Genomic DNA, 20,028 nt, shown 5'->3' with positions numbered 1-20,028 from the left:
CTTATTTTCCACAGTTGCCTCCGAATAAGAAGCAACCCTGGCCGAAGTAGCCTTACTCACCTCCGTCTTCATAGCAGTAGAACTTTAGCCTTTGTCTCTTTGCTCTTAACCCTCTTGCCCTTGGGAGTGGTCAGAGTAGAATCAGTCTCCGGACATTCAAACTCTCTAGGGCGCTTCCTTGGGTCGATATACTTGCTCTCGCTGGATGTGGCGTGCGACATCAATCTAGGAGTTTCAGGATTCGGCCTTGGTTTGCTTGGGCTAATGAAGGGCTTAGGTATAAAACGCAGGTTACTGCGAAGCACCTCGTGCACCTTCCCCAATGCCACCATTCCATCCTGAACATCCTTGCTAATGTTTCTTAGCTTTTTGCAAGCACGCCACATACTTTCCAGTATTTTAGGGATCAGATCTACCTGTTCTAAAACATTTCCTTCGAATCTGCTAAGTCCCACATCCTCAGAATTTTTGCTTTGGCTCCCTCCAAAATCCTTGGAGCCGTCTGCACCGACTACCGTGGCTTCAACCAGATCAGAATCGGTGACGGGATTACCCTCATTTGAGGTACCCGCTTAGAGTATAATATCTAAATTTTTGTCCATTTCATTTTTTTTATTCTTTGTCCCGTGTCGATGGACAATAGGGCCTTAACAGGGTACTACCATCTGGCCAGGATGGGCCCTGACCGGCCTCCGTTAGTTACATAGACGTTATAGCATTGCCGGAGTATTGATGCGACGTCTATGACATCCAAGGGCACGTGAACATGTATGTTCGGACGTGGAGGTCGATGTGTCTCTCCAAGATAGCAGGAAGTTTCCGCAAAGGGAGTGCATCCTGGTATCTCTTCACAGAGTTTACCCTCATTATTATTATTATTATTTATTTTTTTTTGCTTAGGGACTTTTGGGAAATCTGCCTACAGATACCGTGAATTCCGCACTCCAAGGTTATGTGGGGTTGGTAAAATGAAACAAAAGGAAATATTAAAAAAAAAATAAATTAATGTTATAATAAATTTAATAAACTGGCGACCTACTTCCAGCCCGACCCACTAAAACCCGTAACCCTTCTTCTAGAGCCCTTTACCCTCCCTCGGTACTGTCGTAAGACTTTAGCCTTCGCTCCAACTCTGTCGCTAATGCGACCTTCTTCTTCTCTCTGCGCTTTTCCTGCGTCCGTAGTTAAAAAAATGATTAAAACTATTTCATAGTCTAAGCGGAATTAACAGCACAACAATAATAAATTTAAAAAAAAATTATTTAAGAAGTGTTAAAAGTCGAAGGTAAAATTGCAAACGGATATAAAAAAGAAAAGAAAAAAAAGTAAACAGGTATTTAACGTTGAAAAGACAAAACTGTACAAAAACGAATAAAAAAAACAAAACAAAACAAATTAAAAAATGTAGAAGGACAAATAAATCAAAAAATAAATAAATAAGAAACAAACAAACAAATTAAAAGCTGTTTAAATTACGCTTTTTGGCGGCCGTCGAGATCTTTCCTCGACATAACCAAGATTATGAAGTTCCCGACTTGCCGCCAATTCTCTTCTGACTGGGTCATCAGCGATACCATGTTCTCCAGTGTAACTTGACTGTTTACACCTTCGAACATGGCCCGCCTCTCCAAGTCCCATTTCTTGCATAAGAAGAGGGTGTGCTCCGCGTTGTCCTCAGGGAACTGGCAATATGCACACACCTCGTCCTTGCGTAATTTAAAGCGACACAGGTACGAGTTAAAACACCCGTGACCTGTGAGCGCCTGAGTCAAATAATAGGAAACCTGACCGTGTTTCCTATTTATCCAGGTGGTGAATGCCGGGATAAGGCGATAAGTCCATCGACCTTTTTCCTCACCATCCCATCTTTCTTGCCATCTTTCTATGAGCCTGTGCCTCGCTTCTTTGCAGATCAGGCCCTTGCTTGGTCCTAATTCCTCATCCAAGGAACTGCTTTCTTTAGAAAAGAGAAACATTTCTTCCCTTTCCCTCGCCAAAAGATCTGCTGGCGGGACACTTGCAAGGACCTGCACAGCACTCGTAGATACCGTCTTATATGCAGAGATGATACGCGTAGTTATCGATCTCTGCGCCGACAGTATCTTTTCACAGATGGTCACACATCTTTTACTCCTCAGGGATGGGGGCCACGCTGGTGCTGCGTAGATCATTTTAGCATGAGCGACACTCGCCACCAGTCTTCTTTTTTGTTCACGGGGTCCGCCTACGTTCGGCATTAACCGTGAAAGATTAGCCGCACACTCGATCGCCTTATTTAACGCCGTAACCATGTGGTGGTGGAAGTTTAACCTTCTATCCAACTCCACACCAAGATATTTAATTTGCTTACTCCACTTGACCTCGAATCTGTCTATCACGATTCGTGGGAGCTCCTAACCACGTCTGTCTGTGAACAGCAGTGCCTCGGTCTTTTCCAGGGCCATTTTAAGACCTTTGGTATCCAGCCAGCTTTTTGCTAGTCGCAGACATTCGTTCACCAATGTCCCAAAAGCCTCCTCACTTTCGACAGTGCACACGAGCAACGTGTCGTCCGCAAAGCCGATGATTACCGCACCTTCGGGTAGATCCATTCGCAGAAAATCATCGTTAGATACATTCCATACAAATGGACCCACCCTCGAGCCTTGAGGAGCCCCACACTGCATCTCTTCCTTGAGAGTGCAGGTGTCTCCCTCATATATAACCCACCAGTCGCTAAGATAATTATCCATTATCCGCAACAAGTAGGGCGGCATGTTTTTCTTTTTCATCGACTCGATGAGATCTTTCCATCTTGCGGAATTAAACGCGTTGCGTATGTCAATTGCTACCAACGCGCAGAAGCTCTTCTTTTTTCCAGGTCCCAATTTGTTTTTTCGTGCTTTGGCTATGTTTACAACTGCCTGGATGGCATCAACTGTGGACTTGCCTTTACGGAAACCAAATTGGTGATCGGATAGACGATTCTCTTCGGTCAAGTGGCTTTGCATTCTCTGTAGAACCATATCCTCTATAAGTTTACCCATCGTATTTAGCAGGCATATAGGCCTGTACGATGAAACCTTATCTAGAGGTTTTTTACCTTTCCCTAGGAGGACCAACCTCTGTCGCTTCCAGTCGCGGAAGAACTCTCCTCTCGCAAGGCAAAGATTGAAGCATCGAAGCAGAATCTGGGGTGAAGTGTCGATTACCAACTTTAGGATCTCGTTACTTATCCCATCGATTCCAGGCGCCTTGCCTGTTTTCAATCTTTTGCCTGTTTTTTGCAGTTCACTAAGTGTGAAGAGTTCTTCCTCTTCGACTTTGCAAAAACTTCAGTCCCTTCTAAGGTATGGCTCTGCAGGAGAAAACAAAGAATTTATTATCTTTCTGACCCAATCGGGATTGTCCAGGCCGGGGGTCTTTTGCCTCGTCGCTAATTTCTTAGTAACGATTTTAAAAGCCAGACCCCATGGGTCCTTATCGACTTCCTCGATTAGGTCCTTCCAGCTACGGCGTCGCGACTTGCGGATCTCTTTCTTGAGGTCCTTTTTCGCCCCCTTAAAAGCCTCTTTCAGCAAGGGATCTCCCTTAGATCGGGTATATGTCCTTCTTGCTTTGAGGCATTCCTTTCTCAAGGAGGCTAGCTCCTCTGACCACCAGTGCAAGGATTTTCTTACGGGAGTGGCGCCTTTGCGTGGCATTGACGCATTGCAAGCGGTGACTATCATGTTCCTCACCGCTCGCACCTCCCCATCCAGACTGCTCGGCCTCTTCACCCAGCCCAAGTCCTCAATTAAAAGAGCTTCTCTTAGGGACCGGCCAAACTTTTCCTTGTCGAGTCTCTTTATATTCCACGAGGAGGTCTTGCGACTAGGAACATCCTGTCTCTTTCCTCCTTGTGTGTCTCCCATCGAGACTGAGAACTCAATGTACTGGTGGTCACTTGCGGTATATTCCTCAGAGACCCGCCAGTCTCTTATGCGGCTAAATAGTTTAGACGATGCGATCGTTAGATCTATAATTGATCCGATCGCACCTTGTCTAAAAGTCCATGTATTGCCTCGGTTTACAGCCAATAAGTCGTTTCTGGAGATCATTTCCCCAATACGAATTCCTCTCTTGTCGAGTCTCGTCTCACCCCACTCTGGCGACTTTGCGTTAAAATCGCCAGTGATGATAACATCCAGCCTGGATTCTGTGAGGCTCGCTTCTAGGTCTTCGATATTCGCTTCGAAGTTTGTCAGTGGGTCGTTGGGTGAGAAGTAGCAGCTATACATACGTATATTAGCTACCTCTATCCACACGAACCCACTGCTCGTCTCCAGAAACTTGTCAACTCGCAATTCTGGGTTGCACAGCTTTATGGCGGTTCTCTTCGCCTTATCCTGATACCAAGGGGCGAGGTCGCTTCCTTGATACTGCTCACTGCAGAACAGGATATCGACCTCATTTTCCCTTGCTGTTTGCATTAGGAGCAACTGTGCATCCTTACTTGTATGCAGGTTGACCTGCAAAAATTTTAAGGATTTGCCCTTTTAATCTTTTGCAGTTCTTCCCTGTAAACCGGGCAGGCTCTCTTTCCGGACACATGATCCGTTTCCGGCTTCCCCAGGTCCAAGCAAGTAAGGCACTTCGGCTTAACGTTACAGCTCTTCGCGAGGTGTCCCTCACCGCCGCATCTCCGACAGTTTTTACTTCTGTCGGGGCCTTTGCAAGATAGGGTTCTGTGTCCGTAACCTAGGCACTTTTGGCACCTAGCTACTTCAACATGCTCGCGAATTTGAGCATTTATCCAGCCGATTTTGATTCGGCCAAGTTTAAGCAGAATGTCACTTTCTGCTTCTGCTAAGCGGATTAGAGCCACCTTAGTTCTTCTAAAGCGCGTCAAAAGGTGGCACTCTATCTTCAGATCAGGTTTGCCCAGCTTATCTCTCAGAACTGAAATCACCTCAATCTCCGTCGTAGTTTCATCCAGCTCCTTGATCTCAAGAGACCTTTTATTTACGAGAGCAGTGACCTCGCATGGCAAGGCGCCATGCAGAGCCGAGAACAGTGCTTCCGCAAACTTCAAGGTATCTCCACCCTTTTTCACTATCACAAGAACCTCCTGTTTAAAGGTTCTTCTGATTTTATGAATCACGGTACCAGTGTCTTCTGGTTTAACCTTTGATTTTATCAGCGGAAAGATACCCTCATAAGATTTTGGGTCTCTTGCCGTGATCTTTACCGCTTCCGTGGTTCTAAGCTTCAAAGGGCGTTTTGAGAGCTCTGTTTTCTCGCCTGGGGGCTTATTTCTTGGAGCCCGTTCCCTTCTTTTTCCAACAACCTTAAAGCCGTCCTTATTGTCCGCTCCTTCTTTTAAGACGGTCTTAGCATACGTCTGGCTAGGACTACTTGAGCACTCCTCTTTTGCCTTGGAGTTCCTACAGTTGAAGTCCGTGGCTCCTGATCCCTGAACGGTTCAGGGATAAAACGCAGATTCCTACAAATTGTTAAGGACGCACTCTCCAAAACCGCCACGCCATCCTGGATGTCGCGACTGACGTTCTTTTGGCGCTTGAATGCCTGGTGCACGCTCTTAAAAATCCCGGGAATAGCCAGGAACTGATTTGCGACATTTGATTCGTAGCATGTCAGCTGGCTATCTATTTGGCTCCCTCCAAAATCCTTGGAGCCATCTGCACCGACTATCGGGGCTTGCACCCGATCAGAATCGGTGGTGGGATTACCCTCTTTCGGGGTACCCACTTGGAGTATTTCATTTAAAATTTTGTCCATTTCATTCATTTTTTTGTATTTCTTTGTCCCGTGTCGAGGGACAATCGCGTCTTAACAGGGTACTACCATCTGGCCAGGATGGGCCCTGAACCGCCTCCGTTAGTTACATAAACGTTATAGCATTGCCGGAGCATTGATGCGACGTCTATGATATCCAAGGGCACGTGAACATGTATGTTCGGACGTGGAGGTCGACGCTGGGCACGAAAAAATTTGACGCATAAATGCGTCAATGCCAACGAAAAGGTTAATTGAAAAATCAACAGTTCAGAGGAAACTTTTAATAATAGACAATTACAATGTATGACTTCGAGATCATTAGATAATTGTATTGATTCAAGAAATGTTACAAAATATACTAATTTAAAAAATGAAAATCAAGTAAAAAAAAGAATAATAATACGTTTTTTAGAGGAAGAAGAACAACATCAAGTCATGAAACGTCAAAAGAAAGCTGCTTTTCAAAGAAAGTTTCGACAAAAAAACAAGATAATAATAGAATTCTTAATCCTCAATCAATCCAAACAAAGGATAGTATTATTACAGTGGCTAAACCAAATATAAATTCAGCAAAATCCTCTACAACTGTTAATACATCTTTAGCAAAAGATAATGTAACTGTTACAGCAAATTTATCAAATACGAATATTTCTGGTCGTCAAAAAAATGCAGCTTATCAAAGAACTCATCGCAAAAAAAACGGAATTCTGCACAGAATCAAAATTTTTCTGACAGTATTTCAGTCTCGCATATAGAAGAACATTTTGCTGGTGCGATGAGCATTCCATGTTAGCATTGTAATGCTAAACATTTCCAAGCAGAAAGAGTATCTAATAAAAAAATTCATTTCATGATTGTTGTAAACATGGCGTCATTCAAGTCATTCTTGAAGATCTACCTGCTCCTCCACTCATATTACAAAATTTATTTGATAGCACCCACGAATTATCTGGGCATTTTCTTCATAATATACGACCTTACAATAATTCATTTAGTTTTGCTTCTTTCAACGCTAACTTAGTTAATTTTAACAATTGACGACGAGGACCATATTGTTTCCAAATACATGGTCAGGTTTATTATCAAATGAATACATCTTTGTATGCAGAAAGAAACGAGACGCATGCTTATTCCCGAAATCTTTTTTGACCAAATAGTTATTTGATATAAAACTACCTAACTTAAAATTCACATAATATGCACATTATTTGACATAAATTTCATTGCACACAAAAACCATTTAACATAAATATCATTTGTCATAGAATTCATTAAACAGAAATATTATGTTACATAAAACTCAGATAATTTAATTCCCATTTGACATAAAAATTATGTAACATAAATTTCTATTGACATAAAAATCATTTAACATAAATTTCTTTTAACATAAAACTCATTTAAAGTAAATTTTATTTGTTATAAAAATTCATTTGACATAAATTTCATTTGGCATAAATGTCATTTAACGTAATTCTCAACTGACATAAATATCATTAGACATAAAATTAGCTTGACATAAATTTCATTTGACGTGAATATCATTTGACATAATTATTATTTAACATAAAATTTAAGTTATATAAATTTCATTTAGCATAAATGCCATTTAACAAAATTCTCATGTGACATAAAATTTACTTGACATAAATTTCATTTGGTGTAAATCCCATTTAACATAATTTTGATTTGACATAAAGTTCATTTGATATAAAAGAGATTTAACACAATTCTCATTTGTCATAAAAGTCATTTAACAAAATTCTCATTTGACATAAAAATAATTTCACACAAATTACATTTTACATAAAAATATCAGTGCCGATATTTAAAAGCAACCAATTAGATATTATCAACAACATTGTGATTCGCCAATTTTGAAATTTGCGCCTATATTTCTAGGTCAAATGATCTTTATGTAAAATGAAATCTATGACACCTGAATTTTATGTCTAATGAGAATTATGTTTAATGACTTTACCGTCAAATGAAATTGATATCAAGTGAACTTTATGTCAAATGAATATTATGTTAAATGGGATTTATACCAAATGAAATTTATGTCAAGTATATTTTATGTCAAATGAGAATTATGCTAAATGAAATTTATATAATTTTAATTTTACGTTAAATAATAATTATGTTAAATGATATTCACGTCAAATGAAATTTATGTCAAGCTAATTTTATGTCTAATGATATTTATGTCAAATGAGAATTACGTTAAATGACATTTGTGCCAAATGAAATTGATGTCAAATGAATTTTATAAGAAATAAAATTTACGTTAAATGAGTTTTATGTCAAAAGAAATTTATGTTAAATGATTTTTATGTCAATAGAAATTTATGTTACATAATTTTTATGTCAAATGGGAATTAAGTTATCTGAGTTTTATGTAACATAATATTTCTGTTTAATGAATTCAATGACAAATGATATTTATGTTAAATGGTTTTTTGTGTGCAATGAAGTTTATATCAAATAATGTGCATATTATGTGAATTTTAAGTTAAGTAGTTTTATATCAAATAACTATTTGGTTAAAAAATATTTCGGGAATAAGCATGCGTCTCAAAGAAACGATACTCCTTCATTTGGACAGTTATTTATTGTTGATCAAATCGAAGCTTCCGAAATGATGGAATAGATACAGCCCTTCGGGATTGTAACCTATTTGCACAGTCCTACCGTATGATGCATGAAGAAATTAAAAAAACAATGACTGAAAATAATGCAGAAATTGAGCCTGAGATGCAATTATTATTTTCATTAAAGCCTGGGATGGATAGTAGACGTTATAATTTACAAAGTGTGAATAAAGTTGCAGCAATTTTTACTACAACTGCTGATGGTGATCTTGATTATCATTCTCATAAACATTTCTTTTTCAATTTTTCTTAAAAACATTTATTATATTTGCGCCATTATTCTCATTGTAAGTACTTTTGTTTAAAAAAATTAAAATATTAAAAAAAGGAATGCGCAAGAGAAAAAACGCGCGCGCTGGAGCGCGCGATCGTTCTCGTATTGAAATAAAATATAATAAATGCTAATAATTTCCATGTTACTCATGTATAACGAAAATAATGCAAAAATTCTAATTGAAAAATTTATAACAAAACATTAATAATAAAGATTTCAATTTATTTTTCAATTTGTAAACTGTAATAGAGTTTAAAAACAATTCTTTAAAAATTCCGCATTTTAAAATTCGAAATCTGTGTTTTTGTGCCTGCGCCTCCGCATCGTAGCCATTGGGTCTGGCAACATTGTGATGAAACCATTAATCACGGAAAACGCAACTAAAAAGAACAATACACGAGGTAGGTGTACAATATTATTAATCTGTTTGAATCTCGATTAAAAAATGTTATTATTAGCTTAGAATCATGAAATAAAATAAATAAGGTCATTTTTATTTTAATAACATAAAAATTTTTTTATTGTTAGGTAAAAAAATGTCGAAAAATAATTATGAAGGAAGCAAGTCAAATCAAAGTGGCGAAGATGAGAACGACAAAAACCGAGGTAAACGCATTTATAAAAATTTAATATTTTAGTAAGCTTTATTTTTGAAAGAAATGTACGATAAATATCTTAGGGGAGTGTAAGGTATGGTGGCGGACACTTTCTTTTTTGCGTCTCTCTCTCTCAAAAGACAATATTTTTCAAAATTGCAAAAGCAGGCATTTGCTGACATCTATTAAGCATATTTCTGTCAGAAGCGGCTGTGAAAATTTAAATTCAGTAAAATTTTACAGCTCTTGGCGCAAAAAACTGATTTTTTTTATTTTTGAAAGTTGTAAGGTATGGTAGCGCATTTGGTGTATTTAACTAAAATATTATGTAGATGTTAAAATTATTTATTAAAACTACTAGAAATGATGAAAAATAACAAAAAGAGAAAAAACTGATGATTTTACATTATAGAAAAAAAAGTTTCACTTCAGTTATGGTTACAATTTGGACATGTGAAGTAGCTGGTGGCTGTTTTAACGCAACTAGAATAAGAGAAGACTGCAAGTGTCACATATTCGAGAATTGTTCCGTTGGAGCACATGAGGCATTAGTACACAAAAAATGCAAAGACAATTGAAACTCGTGCAAAAAATGATCCGCCACTGTACGTTACAAAAATTGCGCCATCATACCTTACAAGCTATTGATGAAAATATGATGGTGTTACTTTTATACAGCGCGAATTGAGAAAAATGTAAAATATAAAAAACTGTTGTCCAAGGTCTAAACAATACGTTCTATACATTTACCAGACTCAATTTTAAAAAAATATTCACTCTGGCACTGTTAACACACATATCCAATAAAACTTTTTTTCTTTTTTTCACTACTTTTTTATTCAAAATCACTTAAAGTACAAAGCACGCGTTTGATCATTAATACTACTGCATATAAAATGTCATCACGATAAAAGACATCGACCATAGTGATAAGGCGCTTCAGATGTGACGTTACATGCCATATTTGACAAGTCCGCCACCATACCTTACATTTCCCTATAATATTACACTTTATTTTACAGATAATGGAAAAAGAATGAGAACAAGGAGTCTTGAAAACCCATCGACAAATAAAGAAAATCGAGGAAGAAAAAAGTGTCAACGTAACGAGGAGATTCAGCGACGAAAGGTAATAACAACTTTCAAAACCAGAGAATGCAGGGAAAAGTCAGGGAAATCAGAGAATTTAGAAAAAAGTCAGGGATTTTTATTAATAGTCCCAGTGGGCAAAAAACCATCATTGTTTTAAAAACGTTCCAAAAACGTTTTAGAACGTTTCTTGTCTGCAAAATAATGTTCCAAAAACGTTCCATTGCTTTTAAAACGTTTTAGAACCATATAACGTTTTTGGCACATTATTTAGCAGACATGAAACGTTCTAAAAACGTTTTTGGAACGTTTTTAAAACAATGATGGTTTTTTGCCCACTGGGGTACTGGCAAAAATTAAATCTTTTGAATTCATAAGAAAATTCTGAATTTTTGTTGTCTTTTTTGTTTGTCTCGTAAACAATAAAACCACTATGAATTCTAATACAAATAATTGAAGTTTTTTTCTATTTCTGACAAGAGTGGATTTTTCACAGAAATTCAATGTTTTAGAAATTTTAATAAAATTCTTTGCAAAATTCAATTATTCACATAAATAACAATATTTACCACAAGAATTCTATTATTTTCAAAAGTAATAAAATTCTTCGAAGAAATTAATATATTTTTAAAAATTTTAAGGAATTACTCATCAAGAATTCAATTATTTTTATAAATACCGTCCACCGGGGCTATTTTGTGCACCAAATAGCTTTTTTTATTCAAAGATTTATATAAATTTAGAATTAAGAGAATAAAGAACATCAACTTTTGATATATGTTGTGGACATCCTTCTGAAGCTTTCCTATAAATTTGGCAAAGAAAAAAATTTTTTTGTCTTAGTTATAGTCATTGAAAGTCGTGCACACAATAACTCCCGGGATGGGGCTATTTTGTGCATCGAACTTTGTTTTCCTATAATGGTGCGTAAACATTTTTTTAATTGTTTCTGCTTCATAAAATCTTTTGTGTATATATTTGAGAGTAAGTTAAAAAAAGAATGACCTAGTAAAATTTTTTTTGTAGATATATTATACAAAAAATGTAAAATAAAGCACTAAAATTTTGCTAAAATCTGAACTTACTAAAAATTAACAATCTTTCTTTAAATTGTATATTACGCAGATAGTAAATAACATTTTTTTCTTTTTTAATATATATTTTATAATAATATACTAATATAATTATAAAATGATCGTTTAAACACTTATAAATAAATTTAAAACATCATTTCAATAGGAGCTTTTTTAATAGTTTTGAATGACATTTTTAAAAAACTTGAAATAAATATTTTTAAGGTTAAATAGATAACAATTTAATATCTAATATGTTTTTCAAGTTATTTTAAGAGAAACGAGAAAATAGTTTTAAAACTAATTTGAAAAACTTATAAATATTAATTAATGTTCATTTTTTGAGGTTACGTTGTGCACCGATTGAGCTTTTAATCGTTTTAATGATTTTAATTAACGTATTTACAGTTTTTTGACAGAAAAGTAAGACAAAAATGTATAAAAATGATAAACAGAATCTTCTTTACTTACTAAATAAAATATTTATGAAAAATATTTGATTTTTTTAAGTGCACAAAATAGCCCCATGGAATCCTGGTTTTTCAGTTTTTTCCACTTTTCTCTTAAAATAATGAATAAAATGTTAGCGCATTACGTATGTATCATCACAACACAATTGAAAACAAATGTCTAACACAGTTTATGAGACACATTAAAACTCTAGAAGATCTGGTATAATTTTTCCGAACTTTCAAAATTTTTTAAACAAATTTTCCGTTTTTAGGAATTTTGATTTAATTCTCCGAAAACATTCAATTATTTTCATAAATAATAAAATTTCGAGGCGCATGAAAAGTGTCCAATTTTTATTTTCCGAATCTTCATTTAATCGAAATTCTTTTTATCGAATAAGAATTAATTATAATTTCTTTTAATCGAAAGAATAATTGTCAAAAACATTATTTTTTTGAATGACTAATTAACAGAATGTTTAATACTGCGAAAGAAAATTTTTTATAATCTTTAAATAACTGAATTATCATTTCTAAAAATTATTAATTTTTATATTTCTTATTTACATTAATATTTTCATTTTCGAAATGTCAATTTTGATAAATATTATTTTACAGATTTGTTAATAATTATAATAATTATATTCCCGAATTATTAATTCAATATAATTCAAATATTACCGAATTACCAATTCTTAAAAAATTTATTGTTCCTAATAATATTTTTTATAATGTGTAAATGTTCTAAATTCTAAAGTCTCTAAACTTTATTTTTTCGAAATATCAATTGTTATAAAACTTTTTTCTTATAAATGTTTTTAAAAATAATTTTAACTTTTTCGAATTAACATTACTAATAATTTTCTTTACTTCTAATCATTCTTCTTTATAATTACTATATTTTGTAACATGTATTTCTTCTAAGTATAACTTTACCGAATTGTCACTTCTCATAATTATTATTATATCGAAATATTATTTTTCAAAATTTTTGTAATATCTAATAATTTTTTATACAAATTTTTTTATTGTATAATAACCTGTTTTTATAATTTTATTTTATTTGAATAATTATTTCGTATAATTTTTTTCTTACCGAAATTATATTTTAAATAATTTTGTTTAATCGATTTTTTATTTTTCCTAATATTCATTTTTCCAAATAATTCTTTTTCATAATTTTTATATTTCCCAATTCGTATTTTACATAACATACAATTTTTCTAAGATTCAAATTATCTAATTTATTATTTGCCTAACCTATAAATGTCATAATAAGAATTGCACTGAATAGTTATTTCACATACAGAATAAACGGTTTCGACGTTTCCCATCTCTGAAGAATATGGCGCCAAATTTGAAAAAAGTTTATTATTTTATTATATAACATATATTAATTATTACAAATATTGTTTAAAACAATTTCCCTAATGATATTTAGCGTAGTTAATTGGTTTAAACAATATTTGTAATAATTAATAATTTTTAAATAATAAAATAATAAACTTTTTTCAAATTTTGCTCTACATTCTTCAGAAATGGGAAACGTCGAAACCGTATATTCTGTATGTGAAATAACTATTCGGTGCAATTCTTATTATGACATTTATAGGTTAGGAAAATAATAAATTAGTGAATTTAAATCTTAGAAAAAATATATATGTGAAATACGAATTAGGAAATATAAAAATTATGAAAAAGAATTATTTGGAAAAATGAATATTAGGAAAAATAAAAAATCGATAAAAAAAATTATTTAAAATATAATTTCGGTAAGAAAAAAATTATACGAAATAATTATTCGAATAAAATAAAATTATAAAAACTGGTTATTATACAATAAAAAAATTTGTATAAAAAATTATTAGATATTACAAAAATTTTGGATAATAATATTTCGATATAATAATAATTATGAGAAGTGACAATTCGGTAAAGTTATAGTTAGAAGAAATACATGTTACAAAATATAGTAATTATAAAGAAGAATGATTAGAAGTAAAGAAAATTATTAGTAATGTTAATTCGAAAAAGTTAAAATTATTTTGAAAAACATTTATAAGAAAAAAGTTTTATAACAAATGATATTTCGAAAAAATAAAATTTAGAGACTTTAGAATTTAGAACATTTACACATTATAAAAAAATATTATTAGGAACAATAAATTTTTTAAGAATTGGTAATTCGGTAATATTTGAATTATATTCAATAATAATTCGGGAATATAATTATTATAATTATTAACGAATCTGTAAAATAATATTTATCAAAATTGACATTTCGAAAATGAAAATATTAGTGTAAATAAGAAATATAAAAAATAATAATTTTTAAAAATGATAATTCAGTTATTTAAAGATTATAAAAAATTTTCTTTCGCAGTATTTTTTTTTTTTGCTTAGGGAATTTTGGGAAATCTGCCTACAGATACCTTGGATTCCGCACTCCAAGGTTATGTGGGGTTGGTGTGATAAAACAAAAGTAAATATAAAAAAAAAGAAAAATAAATATATAAAATAGAAAATTTAATAAACTGGCGACCTACTGCCAGCCCGACCCACTAAAACCCGTAACCCTTCTTCTGGAGCCCTTTACCCTCCCTCGGAACTGTCGTAAGACTTAAGCCTTCGAGGGTGGCGCTCCAACTCTGTCGCCAATGCAACTTTCTGCCTTTCTCTGCGGTTATCCTGCGTCTTATTGCCAATCTTTTCCTTGCACAAAAAGCAACTTGAGTTGTTTTTACAGTTGGAGAACCTGTGACCGGCCTCACCGCACTTAAAGCACGCAGCCGATCTCTCCTCCTTCTGGCATTTGGCTCCAATATGGCCGTATCCCAGGCATCGATGACACCGGACGACCATTACTCTTCTTTTGATTGGGCAACACATAAAACCAATTTTTACGTGTCCCAATTTCTCCAGCCTGTTCGCCTCTTCCAGGTTGGTGACTACAACCGCGAGCTTCATCCCTCGGCGGTTGGGTCCTAAGACCGTCACTCTCCTGTTTACTGGCTTACCCATTGCTTCAGACAACACTTTTTGCACCTCAGCTTCTTGGGTAAGGCAATCCAAATCACGGATCTCGAGTGTAACTCTTAGATCCAATGACTGCACCTTACCCATGCTTCCAACCGCCTTGGTGACCTCAGCGGTGAAAGCGTCCTTATCGGAGTCTCCTCTGAACTTAATCAGAAGATCCCCCTTGTTTGTAGCTTTTGCTGCTACTATTCTCGTATGGCTGTCCTCTGGGTTGACTTCTTTGCGAAGCTTACCCAGAACGTCAGCATACGTCAATCCTTCACCGACTCGGATTAGAACTGTGGATCTTTTTGACCCAATTCTTTCCAATTGAGGAATCTTTGGATCTGGTACTTCCGTTTCCATTGGAGGAGCTTCCTCCTTCTTCTTCATATCGGTTTTGGTTCGAGTCTCTTCTGGACTGTCACCCTCTCTCTTCCGTTTCTGAGCATCTCTTAAGACGCTTTTGAGATTACGCCTATAGAAACGCTCTCTCTCTTTCTTACGGTCCTTGCGGTTGCATTCCGCACCGCTCAGAACGCATGCCAAATCGACGTCCGACTCATCAGCCGCGGCATGCTTTGCCCTTGCCTCCTTTAGCAGGACGTCGATGACCTTGAGTCCATCCTTTACCGTCCTATTGACGGTCTTCTGAATGTCGCAAGATTTTATCATCTTTGCGACCTCCAACTCCATTTTTTCGAGACAAGTCGCCTCCTCCTTTCTGAGCCGCAAGCATATCTCGCGAGTCTCTTCTATCGCCTCGTCGTCTACTTCTGAGTGGATAGCGCTATGAACGGTTTTTCCGCTACTGCAGCTTGACACACTCAGAAGGCTCGACGTGCTTCCTTTCCTCGTTTTTTTATTTTCCACGATGTTCTGTGGATCTACCCTTTCCACGATCACTCGTGGCACTGCAAGAAATTGTGCGCCCCCACAATCCGCGCGCACTTGAGCATCGGTCCTGGGACCGATGGTGAGATTTCCCGTTTCCGGCCTACTCACATGGGGTGCCTTCTCAGAATTTTTTGAATTCATTTTTTCTTGCTGTTTGGTTGTCCTTTAGTTGAAAGCCCCGCTACCACGACAAGGTCTACCGAACATATCCATGATGTCAATCATGTCTGGCAGTGGATATGAATCCACTTCTCCCAGCACATCGAAGACATCGATGATGTTCGGCAGTGGACAACCAGCGTTCTTTCGCAGTATTAAACATTCTGTTAATTAGTCATTCAAAAAAATAATGTTTTTGACAATTATTCTTTCGATTAAAAGAAATTATAATTAATTCTTATTAGATAAAAAGAATTTCGATAAAATAAAGATTCGGAAAATAAAAATTGGAGACTTTTCATGCGCCTCAAAATTTCATTTAGGATTTCAATTACTTTCATAAAGCAGAATTTCTAATATTTAAAATACAATTCTTGAAAAATGCAATTATTCTTCAAACATTTTTAAGTAATTCTACAAAAGAATTCTAAATTACCTTCATAAACAACAAAATTCTTCCCATAAAGAATTAAATTATTGTTCACAATTTCGTAAAATTCTTCGCATGAATTCAATTATTCTTAGAAATTTTAATAAAATTTCAGATTCATGTATTAGCAATAAATAAAAGAATGAGGCTTATCACTCATCTACTTAAACCGACTATTTACTACTTTCTTTACGTTATATGCTACTATTTGGGTACTACTTTTTTATATTTCAGCCACTTAAATCTACTATTTCTGTTTTTTTAGAATTGACACTACTTTAAATTCGCTAGTACTAGAAATCAAAAAACTATTCTCAAAAATTGTAATCAAAATTCTTTAAAACGATTTAAGTATTTTCAAAAAATATTCGAATTTTAATTATTTTCATAAAATTTCGCAAAAAAATTTAATTACTTGAAAAAAATTTAAAAAATTTGTCCCAAATTCAATTATTTCCATACATAATAAAATTTTCACAGGAAATATTTTCATAAATATTAACCCTTAAACCGCACCCTGGGTGTAAGACACCCATATTCTAGCTTTTTACTCTAATATCTCGTTTAAAGTAGTAAAAATTGAACATATGTCGCTATTGGACGACACATGTTGTACTTAACTTTATGTTTCGTGAGGGACATTAGTCTCCCAAGTGTCTTTGTGTATTTAATAACTTTATGAAATTAACAGCGAAAAATTTCTGGGTAGCTGTTACCCAGTTTTCGGTTTAAGGTGATTTTAGTAGTTTTAAAAAACATTTTTTTAATTATTAAGATTAAACAAATCATTATAAAACTTATTTTCCTTCAAAATAGATGTACTGAGCTACATAAAATAATTTCTCTGAAACATAATATCCTTTTCCAGCTTGGAGAACACACTTTAAAGTCCCCAGGTGTCAAACACCCAGTGTGCGGTTTAAGGATGGATTCGGAAGTGTGCGGTTTAAGGGTTAAAACTCATCGAAGAATTTCAATTACAATTTTTGTAATACTATTTTAAATTAATTAATCAGAAAATTCAAATATTTTCACAAAAAATTTTTTCACAAGAATTCAATTATTTAAAAGAAAATTTTCATAATATTTATTAGATTTCGAAGAAATTCATTATTTAAAACAAAGTTTATAAAATTCTTCTAAAGAATTCAATTGCTTTCAAAAAAAACAAAATCTTTTACAAAAATTCAATTCTTTTTAAACATTTTAATAAAATTTTTCGCCATAATTCAATTATTTTCATAAAAATAATAAAATAATTCTTCTCAGGAATTCAATTATTTTTGAAATATTTAATAAAATTCTTTGCAACTGTTTAATTATTTTCATAAATAATGAAAGTTTTCGCAAGATTTCGATTATTTCTAATTAAAATTAAAGTTTTAACAAAATTTCTCCAAAAAATTCAATTATTTTTAACAATTTAATTTCAATTCCTCGAAAAAATCAATTATTCAAAAAAGTGTTGTTTTCAACTTTTTTAGAGGAATTCAATTATTTACAGTACCGGCCAAAATTGTCAGTCCACCCATTTTTGAAGGAATGAAAAAAATTTTTTAACATGAAATGTATGAAAACTCAATTTTTTTTGGTTTATATTTTGAAAGGCGATAAAATTTTGAAAAGAATAAGACCTCACAGAAGTCATTTGGCAAATATTTTTTCAAGATATTCTTAAAAAATCGTCATTTTCAATGTTTTACAAAAATTTGAATAACTTCTAAAATAATTAACGCTTTTTAATAATCTTAGGCTTATTTTAAAGGTCATTTTCTACAGAATAAGAATTACTTATAGGCATTAACCTGTAATTTTTTTCTTGGAATAAGCATGACGTCAAAGTTGGACAAAAAAATTGGAAAAATTTGAAATAAATTTTTTGTACTAAAAACTATTCTAGAACATATATAAAACATATGGTGTAGATTCTTCAAGAAAATTTAATAAAAAAATATGTTTAAATTTCAAAAATTATTTTTCTTTTAATAATATTGTTTCAAATTTTTTGATTTTTTTGTCCAACTTTGACGGCATGCTTATTCCAAGTAAAAAATTACAGGTTAATGCCTATAAGTAATTCTTATTCCGTAGAAAATGACCTTTAAAATAAGCCTAAGATTATTAAAAAGCGTTCATTATTTTAGAAGTTATTCAAATTTTTGTGAAACATTGAAAATGACGATTTTTAAGAATATCTTCTACAAATTTTGGCCAAATGACTTCTGTAAGGTCTTATTCTCTTCAAAATTTGATCGTCTTTTAAAATATAAACCAAAAAAAAATTTAGTTTTCATGAATTTTATGTTAACAAATTTTTTTCATTCCTTTAAAAATAATAAAATATTAAATATTAAATATTAAATATTATTAAAAATATAAAAATATTAATATTCCCAAAATATTAAGAATCAGATGCTTAAGTTAAAGTACTTTCCAATTATTCTTTTCTTCCTTTTTTCAGTTTTTAGGTCGTGTAACCTAAACTTTAAATTGTTGTACCTTAGTGAAAAAAAGTCGGATCGGATGGGGTGTAGAATATTCTGAAAGGTGAATAATTGTACTTTCCTTTAAAATTTGTTCGAATGATAAACAAAAATTTTGTAGATTTTATTGAGAGTCGAATGTTGCCAAAAATGGCCTTTTTTACTCTTTTAGGTTAGAATATCTCAGAATCCTGACGTGATAGAGCAATTTCGCTGCTAGTTTTGGATTCAGGGTGGCATATTACATCGGAAATGACTTATCCCGTTTCTGGGTCTGACAAAATTCTAAATTTTGTAGGCCTGTGTTTTCAGAGTGAATCAGAAAATTCTTTATGGTCGGGAAAAAATCAAAATTCTGTCTGGAAATCAGGGAAAAATAAGTTTTAATTTTTGTGTCAACCCAGTTAAATTTCTTTAATGATCAAAAAATAATTTATTTTATTTTTAAAAGATTAATATTTTTTTTAACTAACGATTTCTATTGTTTATTTCAGAATATTCATAGAGATGTACATAAAATGTTAGAAGAAGTCCTGGAAAAACATGGCATAAAAAAAAAGAAAATTTCAAAGGAGGACATGGTGCTAAAGGAGGACGTGGAAACAGGGGTGGTAGAGGAGGACGTGGAGGCGGAAGAGGAGATTGGAATGGAGGACGTCGTGGTGGATACGGTGGAGCAGGCATTACTGTTTAAGTGTTTTTTACATGTATTCATTTAATGTTTATTTATATTATTTCACTACTACTATTATTAGTTTTATCATTGTCTTAAAATATTTTATTTCTTGAAAAATTGCAATACACTACATTACAATTATTAAAATTTCGCTTTTGAAACTGTTTTAGTTTATCTAAACTGTAAACTACTCGATTTACGAAAAGAAAAAAAAAGTTTATTGATATTTAAATTTCATTAAATTTACTTGCCATTAAAACAATTCGTTATTTTGTGTCTATTTATATGTACCTGCCATGCGAGTTTTTGTAAATTTTAAACGTTATTCAATTACTTTTTTATAGATAAGTTTAGTTTGATAGAATATGATTTGATAAAAATCATCAACTAAAAATATAGTTTTGGTGTAGGGATATCCTTTAATTTCTTCTAATAGTGTTTGTGAAATTATTTTCAAGAAACTTTAGTTT

The 20,028-nt window shown here is 33.1% G+C and overlaps 1 protein-coding gene across 1 annotated transcript; it reads left to right on the top strand.

Annotated features, from left to right (window-relative positions):
- The first annotated feature begins 9,221 nt into the window (after positions 1-9,221).
- On the top strand, positions 9,222-19,670 carry LOC122501845. The gene is made up of 3 exons (XM_043611607.1): positions 9,222-9,291; positions 10,304-10,410; positions 19,377-19,670. The coding sequence occupies exons 1-3, from the start codon at positions 9,222-9,224 to the stop codon at positions 19,599-19,601; spliced, it is 402 nt and encodes a 133-aa protein (XP_043467542.1). The 3' UTR covers positions 19,602-19,670.
- Positions 19,671-20,028: the final 358 nt, after the last annotated feature.

This window comes from Leptopilina heterotoma, unplaced genomic scaffold (assembly GCF_015476425.1).
Source record: "Leptopilina heterotoma isolate Lh14 unplaced genomic scaffold, ASM1547642v1 Lhet_217, whole genome shotgun sequence".
NCBI classification, from domain to species: domain Eukaryota; kingdom Metazoa; phylum Arthropoda; class Insecta; order Hymenoptera; family Figitidae; genus Leptopilina; species Leptopilina heterotoma.
This window is presented reverse-complemented; position numbering and strand designations above follow the sequence as displayed.

What these genes read in the sequence shown, in the direction of transcription:
- LOC122501845 (XM_043611607.1), top strand. Translation starts at nt 9,222, where the DNA reads ATGTCGAAAAATAATTATGAAGGAAGCAAGTCAAATCAAAGTGGCGAA. An exon ending in TGAGAACGACAAAAACCGAG is followed by an intron (nt 9,292 to 10,303) that starts GTAAACGCATTT and finishes TTTATTTTACAG; the next exon opens with ATAATGGAAAAAGAATGAGA. An exon ending in AGGAGATTCAGCGACGAAAG is followed by an intron (nt 10,411 to 19,376) that starts GTAATAACAACT and finishes TGTTTATTTCAG; the next exon opens with AATATTCATAGAGATGTACA.